The sequence below is a fragment of the Microcaecilia unicolor genome, chromosome 5 (genome assembly GCF_901765095.1).
Source record: "Microcaecilia unicolor chromosome 5, aMicUni1.1, whole genome shotgun sequence".
In the NCBI taxonomy this organism is placed as follows: domain Eukaryota; kingdom Metazoa; phylum Chordata; class Amphibia; order Gymnophiona; family Siphonopidae; genus Microcaecilia; species Microcaecilia unicolor.
This window is the reverse complement of record NC_044035.1, coordinates 84770080-84788076: the sequence shown is the minus strand read 5'-3', so window position 1 is coordinate 84788076 and position 17997 is coordinate 84770080. Positions and strand designations below refer to the sequence as shown.

General features: G+C 45.3%; 1 protein-coding gene across 3 annotated transcripts in view; it reads left to right on the top strand.

The window, feature by feature from the left end:
* The window catches only part of LOC115470132 (lysosomal acid lipase/cholesteryl ester hydrolase-like), a 208158-nt gene that overhangs the window by 43746 nt on the left and 146415 nt on the right, over positions 1-17997 (top strand). For all 3 annotated transcript variants that reach the window (XM_030203069.1, XM_030203068.1, XM_030203071.1), the window contains exon 4: positions 6410-6608. In XM_030203069.1, coding sequence (XP_030058929.1) covers positions 6410-6608 — 199 coding nt within the window. The remainder of the gene's footprint in view (positions 1-6409; positions 6609-17997) is intronic.

Genomic DNA, 17997 nt, shown 5'->3' with positions numbered 1-17997 from the left:
CAGATTGGTAGGGCAAATAGCTCAGCACTCATAGTAAGCTTTGATGCAGAAAAGGCCTTTGACCGTGTGAAATGGGAGTTTCTGTTCACAGTTATGGGAAAATACGGATTTGACGGATGGTTTTTGGGAGCGGTTAAATCTCTTTACACCTCGCCAAAAGCGAGAGTGATGGTGAACGGTAATTGTTCAGAAAATGTGAGGATAGAGAGAGGAACTTGTCAAGGTTGCCCCTTGTCACCGTTATTGTTTGCATTGTATTTGGACCCACTGATAAGAGAGGTATATTCCAATGCAGAAATTCATGGTGTAACCTTGGGTACTGTAAAATTCAAATTGGCAGCCTTTGCTGATGACTTGTTAGTTGTGATCACGAGACCAGAGACATCGTTACCAGCTCTATTAGAAGCATTTCAAGAATTTGGGGATTTCTCTGGTCTAAAGTTAAATCTGGAAAAGTCAGAGGCACTGGCTGCTGATGAAGAGTTGAATAGAAACTGGCCAGGGATCTTTCCGTTGCGGTGGGCAAGGGGACACTTCCGCTATTTAGGAATCTTGCTATCAACGAAGACTATGGACCTTTATAAACTTAATATAAAACAACTTCTGGCACAAACTAAACAACAGCTGGAAAAATGGGATGCATTGCCACTCTCTTTGATAGGTCGTTTGGGGCTTATACGTATGGTAATTCTCCCTCGCTGGCTATACGTCATGCAAACCCTTCCCCTTAGGTTGCTGAACAAAGATCTGACGAAGTTTTACAGAATGGTAATGAGATTTTGCTGGGCGAACAAAAAGGCGAAAATGAAATTCCAGCTGCTGTGGGGGGGCTGGTCACAGGGGGGACTAGGCTTGCCTAATGTGAAACTTTATAATATGGCATGTTTACTGAGACATATTAGAGATTGGCTTTTTGAATCGAATAATTACACCCCCCTAGAAATGGAAGAGGCATTCTATGCTCCATATCGTTTGGTGTCATTGTTGCAAGTGGAAAGAGCTTTGATCCCTAGATATCTAAGTCGAAGTTTGTTGTTGACGCCGCTGCGTGAGGCGTGGCAGTTTTTGGGAAAATGTCTGGAAGTGGATACTGAAGTCACGGAATTAATGACCATTCTGGGGAACCCTAAATTTGTATCAGGCTTGGAGAATCCAGTATTTAAAAGATGGGAGGAAAGAGGAATAATGTATTTGGAAAACATAATGGGAGCTGAGGGGCAGATAAAACCGTGAGAACAAATACTGGGTAATGAGCCGATGCAATGGGGGGACACTTTTGCTTATTGCCAGTTGAAACATTTTATACATTCTTTAGATGGGGAGAAATTGAGACAAAAATCAGGGTCCAAGTTGAAAGAATTCTTTGAGGAAATTTCGGATACTGAACCATCAGTCTCTGAAGTGTACAAGGCATTAGGGTCAGTGGGGATGAATAAAGACTTGAAAATAGTTAAAGAACGGTGGGAGAAAGATTTGGGAATAGCCCTCCCCAACTGGGACATTAATAGACAAGTGAAGGGTATTGCAAACTTGGTTAGTGGAGCCCAATATCGGGAATGTGCATTTCGGGTACTTCATAGAGCCTACTTTACACAAGTTCAACTAGCAAAATTTGGGGGAACACAAAATGCAATATGCTTGCGATGCAAAATCACAGAAAACACATTCTACCACGCATTTTGGAGCTGTGAAGCCATACAGGGCTTCTGGTCCAAAGTGGCCAACTATCTGTCAAACCTGCTGTCTTGTGAAATAATAGGAACCCCCTCACAGATGTTACTGGATATCTATGGGACATTTAGAGGGAATACCTCAGAGGAAACACTATTTTTTCGTAAGGGATGTCTTCTGGCAAAGAAATGTATACTTCAAAATTGGACCTCGGAGGCTGTACCAGAATTTTGGCACTGGCGGAATATGGTGCACCAGCTTCTGATGTGGGAGGCAAGAGAAGCCAGAGGATCCCCAAAACGAAAGAATCAGTTTTTGAAGATCTGGGGAAAATATATAGATACCCTATCAGCTAAGGGTAAGAGTTTTGTGCTTAATGTGCTGTAAACACTATATTGAAGTTGAGGGTGGGTCAGTTCCTCTTTAAAATGATTGTGAGTTTTCCGGGGGGAGGGAGAGAATAGGAGGGTTAACAGAGGGGGGGGGGGGAATGTTAGGGGGTAGGGGAAACAGGGAAAGGGAGGGGGGATTGGAGAAACGGAATAAAAAAAGCGAAAACAGTGGGCTCAATCGGTTTGATGGTCGAATAGAAGGAAATTACATGATTGATTGTACATATTGAATATTTGATGTTGACAAAAATGTACACTGTTTTCAATAAAAAACCGTTGAAACATAAAAACGTTACCATTACCATTATTGTTAACAAAATTGTAAGTTTTTTTTGCGTTAAACTGGGCCTGCTGTACACCGCCTTGGGTGAATCTGTTCATAAAGGCGGTTAATAAATCCTGATAAAACACTTTTCTAGTGCCCACAATTCTTTATCACAAATTAATATGATATGGGTTGAAAAGCATATACTACCCACCATACAGGATATCCATTTAGAACATAGTTGAACCGTGCTGATGTGAGGCTGATTATAGGACCTCAGCAGCAAGGACACAGATATTGGAGATTAAATCATTCTTTGCTAGATGATGCAGACTTTAGTAAGCAAATGGATTTGGCTATTGAGGAATATCCCTTAATCAATGAGAACGGAGAAGTAGTCTGATACACTTTGCGAATGTGTAAAGACAGTAATTAGGAGCAAATTTATAGCCCATCATTCTATGTTTAAATTGTACAGCGCTGCGTAACCCTAGTAGCGCTTTAGAAATGTTAGTAGTTAGTGTTAAGAGAATGGAAAGCAGAAGGATGAGCTGTGAGTCAATAGTACAGCTGAAAGGGAAATACCAAACTGTAAAAGAGTGTATACAAACATAAAAATGTCTCATTACACCATAAAAATCATAAAAATATCACAAAATATATATGTATATATAAAGCAAAATTATAAAAACATATCTTGTGACATGATTGATGAAGAAAATTTATTTAATATGTAATAGGATGCAGCATGATAAAAAAATGTAAATCTTGAAAAGTAAACAAGAAAAACAAAAGTATAAAATATACGATATATCTAATGGTGAAGATACAAGCATATCAAAGAATAAACTATATCGACAAATTATAAAACACTTATATGACATGACTGTAGCAATATAAATTAATATGCAGTAGTCAAAAATGCAGCATGATAAAAATATGTAAATGATGAAGAGTAAACTAAAGGACAATGTTTAAGATATCGCATATCTGGTGGTGAAAAATAAAATCATGTATAATGAAACATCAATCCATATAAAGTGGCCGGAAGAAAGCTATGGCATACATAAATATAGCTATTGTTATTATAAATAGAGATGCATAGGTTTTTTTTAAATTGGAGCAACCGGCAACCCACTATAAAATCATGTAGGGACAATACTAGCATATTTGTGAGAATAATCATAGACGTAGCACGGGAAACATATACGCAGGTGGACGAGAAGGAACGGAGTTACTAAATAAGACTCGTATAACTAAAACAGTATTCCATAACTCCTTTGATTTATGGCTCCTGTTCTTGGGCGTTCATCTGCTGTGAGGAAAGTTCATGTTATTATGCTTTGCGGTGTTACACTGCTTTGGAAGCTTCAAATACTGAAGAGGCAGATGGAGCTAGCTGGCTATGAGTCACTATGGTTTTTCAGTGCTCTCCCTCTGCTGGTTGATGGACACAACCCACTCGTAATGGATTCATCTGCTATGACTAATTTTCCCTTAGTACTCAAGAATAAAAGCGCATTGCGTCGCTAAAGTGCAAAAAAACAATGGTGATGTGCAGTGTAAATACGCAGCACAGAGACAAATGGTAATGTCTACAGTGAAATGATGACACTTTCTGAAATTGCTGTATGATTACACAGATACTGGAAATGCAAAGGTCTAAAAAAAAAAAAAGTATAAAGAGTGTCTAAAAAAAGGGGGGGGGGGGGGGGGGGGGGAACATGAAAGGTAATGTTGAGATGAATTGCTGAATTGTATTTTCCTGAAGAAGTCTTACCTTGAGAAAGACCTTTGTACTCATGAAGAAACAGTGCTTCAAGTTGCTAAAGTCCAAAATGTGGAATTGAAAGACTACTTATAAAAGGTGTAACAAACGCGCCAAAAAAAGTGGAAATGAGGTAACAAAAATGCTAATGAAACGTCAGAGCACAAAGTCATAGCCCCGAATCTATAGGATAAAAGGCTATCTGGTTTATTTTCGAAAGAGAAGGGTGCCCATCTTTCGACACAAATCGGGAAATGGGCGTCCTTCTCCCAGGGTCGCCCAAATCGGCATAATCGAAAGCCGATTTTTGGGCGTCCTCAACTGCTTTCCGTCGCGGGGATGACCAAGTTCCCGGGGGCGTGTCAGAAGCATTGTGAAGGCGGGACTGGGGCGTGCTTAACACATGGGCGTCTTCAGCCGGTAATGGAAAAAAGAAGGGCGTCCCTGACGAGCACTTGGCTGACTTTACTTGGTCCATTTTTTTCTTGCGACCAAGCCTCAAAAAGGATGACCCCCCCCCCTTTCTCCCCCAGTGTTCACTAACCCCCTCCCACCCTAAAAAAAAAACTTTAAAAATATTTTTTGCCAGCCTCAAATGTTATACCCAGGTCCCTGGAGCAGTTTTAGTGGGTACTGCAGTGCACTTCAGGCAGGTGTGCCCCCTTTCACCTCTTAGGGCTATGGTAGTGTTGTACAGTAGTAGGTTTTGGGGTGCTCAGCACCCAAGGTAAGGAAGCTATGCACCTGGGAGCAATTTGTGAAGTCCACTGCAGTGCCCCCTAGGGTGCCCGGTTGGTGTCCTGGCATGCGAAGGGGACTAGTGCACTACGAATGCTGGCTCCTCCCATGACCCAAATGGCTTGGATTTCGTCGTTTCTGAGATGGGCGTCGGTTTCCATTATTGCTGAAAACTGGGGACAACCATATCTAAGGTCGACCTAAATGTTGAGATTTGGGCGTCCCTGACCGTATTATCGAAACGAAAGATGGATGCCCATCTTGTTTCTATAATACAGGTTTCCCCGCCCCTTCACGAGGACATCCTGCGATTATGCCCCTCCACGTATAACAAGTGAATGAGAGGCATTGGCGTTGAAAGAAAATATAACTAAAGAGGGACACGTAATAAGAACAAGTGAGTGTTAAGTGAGTATTAAAAGCATGAGAGAAATTTTGAATGGCTAATATGTCAGGTCCTCAACTTGCTAGATGTGTTCTAGATCGTTTGCAAAACTATGAACATAGGAACTAAGTGTGATTCTCTCATTCCTATTAGAATTTTACTGATATTAGTACTCTAGATTGTTCTTACAGTATATTTAGAAAATGTGAATTAAATAGGGGTGGTATTCCTTTGAAAAATAGATTTTGGACTTGTTTAATTTCTCAGCTCGTTGACTTAGCTTTCCCTTCAAGTAAGGAGGGGTTGCAGTGAGTTGGAGGGTGCTGTGTGTTGCATAAATTATCCCAGCAGGATGTCTGAATAAATGCTAAACTGGTTTCCAGGCATAAGCATTCTGTCAGATCATGTGTCCCAGCTATGTGCCTGTCATGTGTACCCGGTCTGAACGAACTTCTAACAATTGAATACAATATAAACAGTGATTGAATCAGACTGAAGACAACCGGGAAACTGTCACCATGCTGCCGTTCCCTTATACCCACTGGGCTGGCTCAGTGATTCAGGTGTGTTTCATTTTCTTTTTTTTTTTTTTTTAATTCTATGGTGAAAACTAGTGACTGAACAGCAGCTTTCTTAAGTTGCTATGTGTGGTGTGACATCTAATAACTGTAGTTTGCTCCAGGTGTTTGTATGTGCTAAGGGAAGAGGGGCAAGTTGGGTCAGCAGGGGACTGTACAGGTGCACCTGGTGATATTCACTCTCATGTGGTACCCTAGTGACTGTCCTGCTCATTCTACCCTGAAGCCTTCCTTGTATGTCTTGCTGTTCTATATGTGTTTCTTGCTTCAGTGACCTCATGGAAGATGAATCAGATAGGTTTATGATTAGAAATTAATTGCTATTTCGTTCATTAACTGCACTGGGAATACTGCAGTATCCAAGTTCAGCCTGGCTTTGCATTATATGATTTTAGTACATGAAACACCAAATAAAGAATGCTTCCAGAATATGGAATGAAGACATTGCAGGTGTGTTAGTTTAGTCAGTTATTTGATAAAAGCTAATGTTTGTTCTTAGGATTTCAGCCATGCAAATGTTGTGAGCACAGGTTTGCTGTAGAAATGGCGGAAATATATTTGGCATCCTACAGGATTATCATCAGGTTAACTTTTAATATATTTGTTTTTCAGATTCAAACCCTGTGGTGTTTTTGCAGCATGGCTTACTTGCAGATGGTAGTGTTTGGGTCTCAAATCTTGCCAACAACAGCCTGGCATTTATCCTGGCCGATGCTGGCTGTGATGTTTGGATAGGGAACAGCCGAGGGAACACCTGGTCAAGAAAACACAAGACGCTATCGGTTAAAGAAGAGAAATTCTGGGCTTTTAGGTAACCATTACATTTTGTAGATAACTCAGTTGTTAAGTTAGACTAGAGCTGTACCAATAGCATATTGTACTATTTGGCCAAATACAAATACCGAATATGAATAATGGGCATTGAGTTTTAGCATAACAAATAATAAAAGAAGTGTTTGTTTCAGTAGGATTTAGCACAGTAGAGCTCCGGATTATTTGCATTTAATTGCTATTGACCGAATACAAATAATGTATTTGGGGTACTATTCGGGGCAGAGTCAAATCGAATACAAATATTCAGTACAGCCCTAAAATATATATTTTAATTTGTTGCAAATTAGCCTTCTCTTGGATTACCTTGAAGGGAGAACACCTAAGAAATCAAACAGAGCAGAGGACTGTCAAACTAGCAGGTGCCAGGCATCAAAGTTTTTTTTCGTTTTAGAAAAACAAATTGAAAACAAGGACTCAAAGGGGCTCACTTTCAAAGCACTTAGACTTACAAAGTTCCATAGCTTACTATTGGGCTCATTTTCGAAAGAGATGGACGTCCAAAAAGCAGTGTGTTTTTTCTAGCAAAAAAGGTGCCGGTACTCAAATGCTAGGCCACCCTTCAGGAGTGGGGTGATCACTGACATACCCACCCCACAACAGCCAGACCCTCCCTGCAACCAGTCACAGAATCTATGACAAGGCAGAATTGGTGTGTAGAGCCTGAACTCTTTCATTAAAACTTGGGGTCCATAAGTCAATTTTAGCAGAGAATGGAAAAGGTGCCGGTGCTCAGTACCCCGTCAAAAAATGCTCTGATAAAAACGTCCAAATCGGTATAATCGAAACCGCATTTTGGGCATTTTTCTCAGAAGTCCATTGCAATGAAGTCTAAATCTCAAGGGGGTATATCGGGGCGGGACTTGGGCTTTCCTAAGACTTGGACGTCTTTGAGCCATAATGGAACAAAGCAAAGTCATCCAGCACTTAAACTTGGGATGTTTTCAGCTAGACCTGTTTTTATTACGAATAAGGCACAAAAAGGTGCCCGAAATGACCAGATGACCACTGGAGGGAATCGGGGATGACCTCCCCTTACTCCCCCAGTGGTCACTAACCCCCTCCCACCCTTAAAAAACATGATTAAAAATATTACTTGCCAGTCTGTAAGCCAGCTTCAGATGTCATACTCAGGTCCATGATAGCGCATGCAGGTCCCTGGAGTAGTAGGTGCAGTGCACTTCAGACAGGTGGACCCAGGACCATACCCCCCCCTACCTGTTACACTTGTGGAGGAAACAGCTAGCCCTCCAAAACCCACCAGAAACCCTCTGTACCCACATCTAGGTGCCCCCCTTCACCTGTAAGGGCTATGGTGGTAGTGGGTTTTTTGGGGGGGCTCAGCACACAAGGTAAGGGAGCTGTGTACCTGGGAGAATTTTATGAAGTCCACTGTAGTGCCCCCTAGGGTGCCCGATTGCTATCCTGGCATGTCAGGGGGACCATTCTACTACAAATGCTGGCTCCGCCCACATCCAAATGGCTTGACTTTGGATGTTTTAGACTTGGACGTCTTTGTGTTCGAAAATGGCCGAAAATCAAAGACGTCCAAATCCAAGGACGTCCATGGTATTTTCTAAAACAAAAAAATGGGGACATCTATCTTTTTCGAAAATGACCTTTTCTACTGCCTCCGAATTTGGACGTTTTACAAAGACATCCAAATTCCAACTTAGACATTTCTTTCGAAAATGCTCTTCTAAGTAACTTTGTAAGTCTAGGTGCTTTGAAAATATGCCTCAACATATGGTCAGCATACACAGCTCATTAAATGGCAAGCTATATGGCTTCCCAGTAGGTCCAGTAGCTTAAAAAGTTTAACAAGGCCCAGCATGTATCAGCAGTCCTGCTTGCCTCAGGGGCTTGTGAAACCAATTGTTAGCTACCAGAACATACACATTTGGCTAAAGCTTAAGGACAAGCTATAAAGAGGGGGGAAAGAGAGAAAAACATCTATAAACCCCACAGAAGAAAAATTATAATAAAAAGAATAATTACTGTTATAGTAAGGGTAAATCATGGAAAAAGTGAAAAAAAAGAAACACAAAAATAACAGTATTAATATATAGTAGCAAAAATTACATAAAAGATATTAAAAAGAAGCCATTTTACTTAAGACACTACGAGAGGAGTTGTTAGTATCAATCACCAAATAAACTGTCATATCAGCTTTCCTAAAGGAAAAGAGAAATAAACACCTGCAAACATATTACATCAGGTTAAATATAAACAGAGAATGAGGACGGAAAAGGGGAAGGGAAGCATTGCTAATTCCCACTGTAGGATCAGGTAGTACCAACTTTAACCAAAAAGACAGGCAAGAAGAAAACATAAACCGTGTAATAATAAATTTAAAAAGATCATATAGTACTGGTCTTAGCCAAAGCATGCCATTGACACAGAGAAAAACATTAAAGTGAAGGAAAAAGTAATAGAAAATAAACTACAAAGGAGAAACATGCTACCACCAGCACCCAACCCCATAGACAAAAAATGCAAGACTTGCAGGCACTGCTAGCAGATAAGAGAGAGTGAGCATTATAAAGAACATTTAAAGCTTTTAGCCTTAGCTGAAACACTCACGACATCAAGTTTTTGTTGATTCTGAATGTCATTCTCCCATATCCCCCTCCTTGCCCTTATTCTGTTCATTACATTGTTTCCCATTTGAGAGATGCCCTCCCCCACTCCTACTACTACTACTACTAATCATTTCTATAGTGCTACTAGATGTACACAGTGCTGTACACATATACAGGTACTTTTTTCTGCCTAGGGGGCTCATAATCGAAGTTGTATTTTCTTTTTTGTACTTAAGCTTTTTTTTTTTTTTGTACCCCCTTCCTTCTTCATCTGGGTTTAATACTCTTTAAACATCCATAGCCAGAATAGGCTTCTGCCCTTAAGGCTGTTTATGTTAACACCACTCTCATCCACTAATGCTGTTTAATTGGCAGGCCCCCTCCGCTTTCACCAGTAGGCCAGCTCACCTCTTGCCACTATCAGACAGGCTGTTTCCTTTGCTTTCTAGAATAGCTCTCTAACCACAATCAAGAGAGATTTTGGCTCCATTGACACACAATATCCCTTGGATCATATCCTTTATTTCCTCCCAAAATATTTTTACCTTCTGACACTCCCACCAGATAGATACTGTCCTCCTCTTCCCATACTCTTAACACCTTGCAGACATCCAGTGGAACATCCTATACAATCAATCCAGGGTTCAATAAAGGTGGCATAGGGGAGATATGATATTTAAATACCTCTGCGTCATATATTCACAAAAGCAAGTCTTTTTTTCAATTGAAAGGAAACTCTGGAATGAAGGTGAAAGGGGATAGGCTTGGGAATAATCCTAAGAAAATAATCCTTTATGGAAAGAGTGGTAGAGGTGGTCGAAATGAAGACCATATTCGGGAATGTGTGGGACAAGCACAAAGGATCTCTGGCAAAGCTTACCATCCTTGATCTTTTTCAGGCATGTAGTTTGGGCAGATCTGGGGGCACAGTTTATTTTATAAAATATGCATGTACATCATAAGTACCAGGTTAAAACACAAACAAATTTTGGAGCAGATGTAAATATGTTAAGAGCAATTGTGTACTACTGGGTACTTATTTTATAAAGGCATAATCGAATGGGGCGCCCAAGTTTTCCTGGGGCCGTCCTCGCAGGGCGGCTCTGTGAAGGGGCGGGGAAACCCGTATTATTGAAACGATGGTCGTCCATCTTTCATTTCGATAATATGGTCGGGACGCCCAAATCTCAACATTTAGTTTGACCTTAGAGATGGTCGTCCACGGTTTTCAGCGATAATGGAAACCGAGGACGCCCATCTCAGAAACGACCAAATCCAACTCATTTGGTTGTGGGAGGAGCCAGCATTCGTAGTGCACTGGTCCCCCTCACATGCCAGGACACCAACCGGGCACCCTAGGGGGGCACTGCAGTGGACTTCATAAATTGCTCCCTGGTGCATAGCTCCCTTACCTTGTGTGCTGAGCCCCCCCAACCCCCCCCCCAAAAAAAAAAAACCCCACTCCCCATAACTGTACACTACTACCATAGCCCTAAGGGGTGAAGGGGGCACCTACATGTGGGTACAGTGGGTTTCTGGTGGGTTTTGGAGTGCTCACATTTACCACCACAAGTGTAACAGGTGGGGGGCGGATGGGCCTGAGTCCGCCTGCCTGAAGTGCACTGCACCCACTAAAAGTAATCCAGGGACCTGCATACTGCTGTCATGGAGCTGGGTATGACATCTCAGGCTGGCAAAAAAAATGTTTAAAAGGAGTCGGAGGGGGTTGGAGACTACTGGGGGAGTAAGGGGAGGTCATCCCGATTCCCTCCAGTGGTCATCTGGTCAGTTCGGGCACCTGTTTGAGGCTTCTTCGTAAGAAAAAATGGACCAAGTAAAGTTGCCCAAGTGCTCGTCAGGGACGCCCTTCTTTGTTCCATTATTGGCCAAGGACGCCCATGTGTTAAGCACGCCCCAGTCCCGCCTTCGCTACGATGCCGACATGCCCAAATGAACTTTGGTTGTCCCCGCGATGGAAAGCAGTTGAGGGCGCCCAAAATCGGCTTTCGATTATGCCAGTTTGGGCGACCCTGAGAAAAGAATGCTCATCTCCCGATTTGTGTCGGAAGATGGGCACCCTTCTCTTTCGAAAATAAGCCTGATAGTGGCCTATGTTGCATTTTCCAAAACGTTTCCTACTTTATACTGTGATATATTACCCCATTAATATTATAATTTTATGAGCAAGGTCTTGAAAAAGTGATCCTAATCTATTCCATTTTAGAAAGTGTTTTTAAAATTTACTTGGCTAGAAATGGAATTCCGTTTAGTATAAAATTGTTGTAGAAAATATAATTGGCTCTCAGTTGGAAAGCTCTATCGCTCTGCTGCAGAAATGAGCACATCAAGTATATGCATGCTAGCTACCTATCAAAAAAGGACAGTAAAAGACAATCTGCCCACTTATTTCTGTTTGTTGATAAAGGTACCCTAATGGTATACCATGTGTTGAGAACCTGGGGAACCAAGTTTGATTCCCTTTGTGGTTCCTTGTGACCTTGGGCAAGTCACTTAACCCCTGTATTGCCCAGATACTAAAACTTAAGATTGTGAACCCACTAAGGACAGAGAAAGTAACTGTGTTATATGTAAACTGCTTTAGTTGTACCACAGAAGAGGTTGGTATACTGAGCATCTAATAAACAGAATTACCACCTGTAAGATTTCTCTTTTTCCAAAAAAAGCCTTTTTTTTATTCTTCCTTTGTCTGCCACCTCCTTGGGTAGGACAGAATACTAGATCCTTACTTTAAGTCCCTTCAGCACCTACCTTTCCAATGCCCAGCCTCAAAATTCTGGAAATACCCAGTGCGGTTATTTCACAACATCAGCCTTAAAATTAGACCTGGTACATGAGTGCTTGCATTTCCACCAGGACATCTAGTTATTATAGAACTAAGATCCATTCCACTATAGCAGCCTGTCAGACAAATCTTTTCCTGCAGCTACGTGTGTTACTGCCAGGACTTCTAACTTTTCATCTCTCTCTTTTTGCCATAGATCTTGCAGCCCTTAGGTTTTTTGAATCAAATATGTGCTGTGAATACTTAAAACATATGCCACTAGGTGGTGCTTTCTACTTTCCTACTTTTCAAACAGAAATCATGACCTAGCAACATATGTTTAAACATTCAGGCCCTGATGCTCAAAACTCTGGCGCTGTTCCGAATAGCGCTGTAAAAATACTGCCGGAACAATGCAGAAGACAAACGCCCTAATGCTCAACGCTAATGAGGTGCAAATATAGGCACACTCATAAAGTTGAGCATTAGGGAGTTTGGGAGGATTGTGCTGTGGCGCCTGCGCAGAGGAGTTCTGACGTTCCTGTGCGCACACACCTGATAAAACCTGAATGTGAAGCACACATTGGCGTTGGTTTTCTGTGGCCTCATGTAGCTTGGAGGCTTTATATTTAGACTCAAATGTGTGCTTTCACTTGGGTCTGCTGTTTCTCGTGACCCAAGCTTAAGGGCTTGCACGGGCTTCCTTCTGCTTCCAAAAGCAATCAAAACTGGCAGGTTTTTCAGAAAGAATCAATCGCGAGAATCATAGGGAAATCCTCTTCAAACACCCTAACTCCAGCTCTGACCTGGTGTTATATTTTGCAGCAGTAATGCAGTTTCATTTTGGGTACTCTCTTCTGAGCATTGGGGAGGAGTACAAAGTGGTCTCATTTATATGAGCTTGACTACATTTGCATACTATCTGCGCTAATGACTGGTTTGACCCCTCTGAACATGCTGCACAAGTAAATGCAGGCAGTAGTATGGTGCTAATGACCTCTAGTGCCAGCGATGGGGCCTCAGCGGCCAATGCAGAAAGCCACAAAGGAATGGTTGAGCATGCAAACTTAATTCCGTGCCACGTAGAAAGCAAGCAACATGCAAATTTAAATGTGCAAAATTTTTGCACTAATTGGGGAAAGCCTGCCCTGCACATGCTCACATAGGGTTTCACAGTAAGCGGTTCTTATGCACATGTCCAAAAACAAAAGTGCCAGCTCACATCAGCACTTGTTCATCCATGCATAAATAAGACTTGCAAAAATTTCATACACAATTTTTTGCAAGGCTGATATGTGCAGAAGAACAGGCACCAATGTGTGCTGGCACTTTGAGTCTTTTAAAGTTGCAGGCACTTCTTTCTGGTTGCAGATGAAGACAAAACTGGCATGAAATCTTCTCCACTAAACCTTCTATGCTGCATTAGACTTGGCAAAACATTTCTCACATTGTCCATTTGTCAAGACACTGTTTCCTTTTCTGCATTTCTGCAGAATACTTAATGGCCTCATTACCATGAATTTTAATGCAACATGCAGCCATTTCGTCCACACAAATTAATACCTGCACTCAACCCTTCTCTGAATTGCTTCAAGTAAAACCCTTGATAACCCTGCAGTTAGGCTTATGGTTCTGTATCAGTCTCTTGAAGTGCTAGCTAGCCTAATTGAACAGTGATTCCATATCTTCATGCTGATCAATCCATAGACTGGTGGGTTGTGTCCATCTACCAGCAGGTGGAGATAGAGAGCAATCCTTTTGCTTCCCTATATGTGGTCATGTGCTGCCGGAAACTCCTCAGTATGTTCTCTATCTCAGCAGGTGGTGGTCACACACAGCAGCAGCTCTGGCTAGGTCTCCAAGCCTAATTTTTAGGTTTTGTTGAGTACCTGGGGTTGAGGGCTCTTCTTGAGCAAGTGCAAACCTGGTGGTGCCAGGTCCCTCCTTTTCTCCCCCCTCCCGCTGGCTCCGTAAAAAAAAAAAAAAAAATGAATTTTGGACGTCTTTAAGGGCGTTTATTTCAACGTTTATTGCAGCTGCTCACTGGGACACCAGTTCGTTACAGCTCGGAGCGAGAAGCAGGTAATTTTACCTTTTTATAGCGGGCAGGGGGTTCCCCGTTCGGTCTCCACGTGGCTTATGGCGTCGGAGGGCGAGGGCGCGAGGATTCGCTCCCCGGACCGCGTGTGTGCGTCTAGCGGGGATGCTGGGATTTCAAAACCTGAATCGCCTTTGTTAAGCATCAGTTTGGAGGCCGGTCAGTGGCCCGGTTCTTCCTCCGGTGCGGCGGTTTTTCCCCGCCATAAGCGCCCACTCCATGTTGGCCGGCCACTCTGCTCGGATGGCTTCTTCTTGGGCCGCCCTCAAGCTGGGAGACGTTAATACTATGGTCGCCCTTGATTCGGGCGACGGTAAGAAAGCGGCCAAAGTTAAGCGCCGTTCTTCCCGCGCGGCTCCTTCTCGGAGTTTCGCGCCGGACGCCATTTTGGATGCGCAGCACGTTTCTCCCCCTCTCTTGTGAGCGCTGGTTGAGGGTGCGGCTAGGGCCGTGGCCCAAGCTGCAGAAGTGCACTGTTCGGGGGGATTCTCCCCTGAGTTCATTTTGCTGCTGCATCAGGCTTTTCTTATGCAAAACGCTGCCCCTGCCCCCCTGTCTGATAAAGGGGTTGAGGCCTCCGGAAGCAAACGCCCTCGGGTGGATTTCCAGGCCCTAGAGGACTCTGTCTCCTCTGATGTAGATGAGGGCAGCGTATCTGAGTTCTCCCAACGGTCCTTTGGGGATTCCTTGGAGGAGACGGATTCCCGCTCAGATGGAGCGGATGACCCCTCTGCAGCGCGGATCTTTCGCTCAGAGGATTTGCCCAACTTGTTAGTGCAGGCCATGAGCATTTTGAAGATTTCCTCTCCGGAGGACGTCTCTCCCTCAGCCTCTGTTGGCTCCGCCATTATGCTGGGGACGAAGCGCCCGCCTAGAACCTTCCACGTGCATGAGGCCATGCGCACCTTGATTTCGGCTCAATGGGATGTCCCAGAAGCGAGCCTCAAAGTGGCTAGGGCTATGTCCCGCCTCTATCCTCTGCCTGAAGGTGAACGGGAGGCCTTTCTTTGGCCTACCGTGGATTCTTTAATCACTGCGGTGACTAAGAAAACGGCGTTGCCGGTGGAAGGTGGCACGGCTCTAAAGGACGCTCAAGACAGAAGATTGGAGGCGGCCTTAAGGTCGTCCTTCGAGGCGGCTGCTTTAAGTTTGCAGGCCTCAGTTTGCGGCTCTTATGTGGCCAGGGTGTGCCTGACGATTGTGCAGCGGGCTTCCCCCTCGGATTCTTACTTGAAGGCTGATTGGCCGGCCCTGGAATCGGGCTTGGCTTATTTGGCAGACTTGCTGTATGATGTCTTGAGAGCCTCGGCTAAAGGTATGGCTCAGACAGTCTCTGCGCGGCGGTGGCTTTGGCTGAAGCATTGGTCTGCGGACCACGCCTCTAAGTCTCGCCTGGCTAAGTTGCCTTTTAAAGGCAAGCTGCTTTTTGGGGTCGAGCTGGACAAAATTGTGACCGATCTCGGCATGTCTAAGGGCAAGAGGTTACCAGAGGTCAGGGCTCGGGCCAGTGCTCGCCCCGGTAACTCCAAAGGACGGTTTCAGGAAGCCCGTCGGTATCGCCCGGGCAAGTCGGGCTCCTCTGCCCCCTCTTCCTTCAAGAGGAACTTCTCCCCCAAGCAGCATTCCTTTCGCAGAGACCGCCGTCCCAGAGGTGCTTCCTCTGGTCCTCCCCCAGGGTCTCATACCCAATGACGGGGCCCTGGTCCTTGGCCCAGTGCAGATTGGAGGACGCCTGTCCTCGTTTCTGGGCAAGTGGACCAGGGTAAATTCAGACGCTTGGGTGCTGGAAGTCATCAGAGACAGCTACAAGCTAGAGTTCTGCCGACCCTTAAGATACTGGTTTGTACACTCTCCCTGCAAGTCTCCGGTCAAAGCTGTGGCAGTGCAGCAGACTTTGGACAATCTGATCCGCCTGGGTGCGGTCGTTCCGGTGCCAGAAGATCAGCTTGGCAAGGGACGTTACTCCATTTACTTTGTGGTACCAAAGAAAGGAGGTTCTGTCCGGCCTATCCTCGACCTCAAAGGGGTCAATCGGGCCTTGAAAGTTCGGCACTTCCAAATGGAGACTCTCCGCTCTGTTATAGCGGCAGTGAAGGCAGGGGAGTTCCTGGCATCCTTGGACATCAAGGAAGCTTACCTGCATATTCCCATCTGGCCTCCTCATAAACGCTTTCTGCGTTTTGCAGTCCTGGGCCGACACTTCCAGTTCAGAGCCCTCCCGTTCGGGTTGGCTACTGCTCCGCGGACCTTCTCCAAAGTAATGGTGGTCATCGCGGCCTTCCTACGAAAGGAAGGAGTACAAGTCCATCCTTATCTGGACGACTGGTTGATCCGAGCCCCCTCTTATGCAGAGTGCGGCAGAGCTGTAGACCGGGTGATTGCTCTTCTGAGCTCCCTGGGGTGGATCATCAACTGGGAGAAAAGCCAGCTGCGCCCGACTCAGTCCCTGGAATATCTGGGAGTTCGTTTCGACACCCAAGTGGGCAGAGTGTTCCTGCCGGACAATCGAATTGTAAAGCTTCAGGCTCAGGTGGACCCGTTCCTAGTAGCCTCTCCTCTTCGGGCTTGGGACTATGTGCAGCTGTTGGGCTCTATGACGGCCACGATGGAAGTAGTGCCCTGGGCCAGGGCCCATATGAGACCACTACAACTCTGTCTGCTGCAGCGCTGGACTCCAGTGTCGGAGGATTACGCTGTGCGCCTTCCCTTGGACCTAGCGGTGCGCAAGGCGCTGAGCTGGTGGCTGAGGACAGACAAGTTGTCCGCAGGGATGCCTCTTTTGACCCCAGAGTGGGTTGTCGTCACGATGGACGCCTCTTTGACGGGCTGGAGAGCCCATTGCTTGGGAAGGACAGCGCAGGGGCTCTGGTCTCCTGCAGAGGCAAAGTGGTCTATCAACCTCCTGGAACTCAGAGCCATTCGGTTGGCGCTTGTGGAGTTTCTCCCGGTACTGGCGTTGAAGCCAGTACGGGTCCTGTCGGACAATGCCATGGCTGTGGCCTATGTCAATCGCCAGGGAGGTACCAAGAGCGCCCCTCTAGCCAAGGAGGCCATGAATCTATGCCAGTGGGCGGAAGCGAACCTGGAACAGCTGTCGGCGGCCCACATTGCTGGAGTCATGAATGTCAAGGTGGACTTTCTCAGTCGCCATACCTTGGATCCCGGAGAGTGGCAGCTATCGGTTCAGGCGTTCTTGGACATCACGAAGCGCTGGGGCCAGCCGAGCCTAGACCTGATGGCGTCATCGGCCAATTGCCAAGTGCCGCGCTTTTTCAGCAGAGGACGGGACCCTCGATCTCTGGGAGTAGATGCTCTTCTCCAACAGTGGCCGACACAGGAGCTTCTCTATGTGTTCCCGCCCTGGCCCATGTTGGGCAGGGTACTAGACCGGGTGGCAAAGCATCCGGGGCGGGTAATCCTGGTGGGTCCGGACTGGCCCAGACGTCCCTGGTATGCGGACATGATCAGGCTCTCAGTGGACGGACCTCTGCGACTGCCAGCGGAGCAGGGCCTGTTGCATCAGGGTCCCGTGGTGATGGAGGATCCCTCCCCCTTTGGTCTTAGGCCTGGCTATTGAGTGGCAGCGTCTGAGGAAGAAAGGCTTCTCAGACAAGGTCATCGCCACTATGCTGAGAGCGAGGAAGCGCTCTACTTCTACTGCTTACGCCAGGGTTTGGTGTACCTTTGCATCGTGGTGTGAGGTAGGCTCCCTTTCTCCCTTCACTGCTGCAATTTCTTCAGTGTTGGCGTTCCTGCAAGAAGGTCTGGAGAAAGGCCTGTCGCTCAGTTCCCTTAAAGTCCAGGTAGCGGCTCTGGCTTGCTTCAGGGGCCGCCTGAAGGGTGCTTCCCTGGCTTCGCAGCCAGATGTGGTGCGCTTTCTCAAGGGAGTTAATCACCTGCGCCCTCC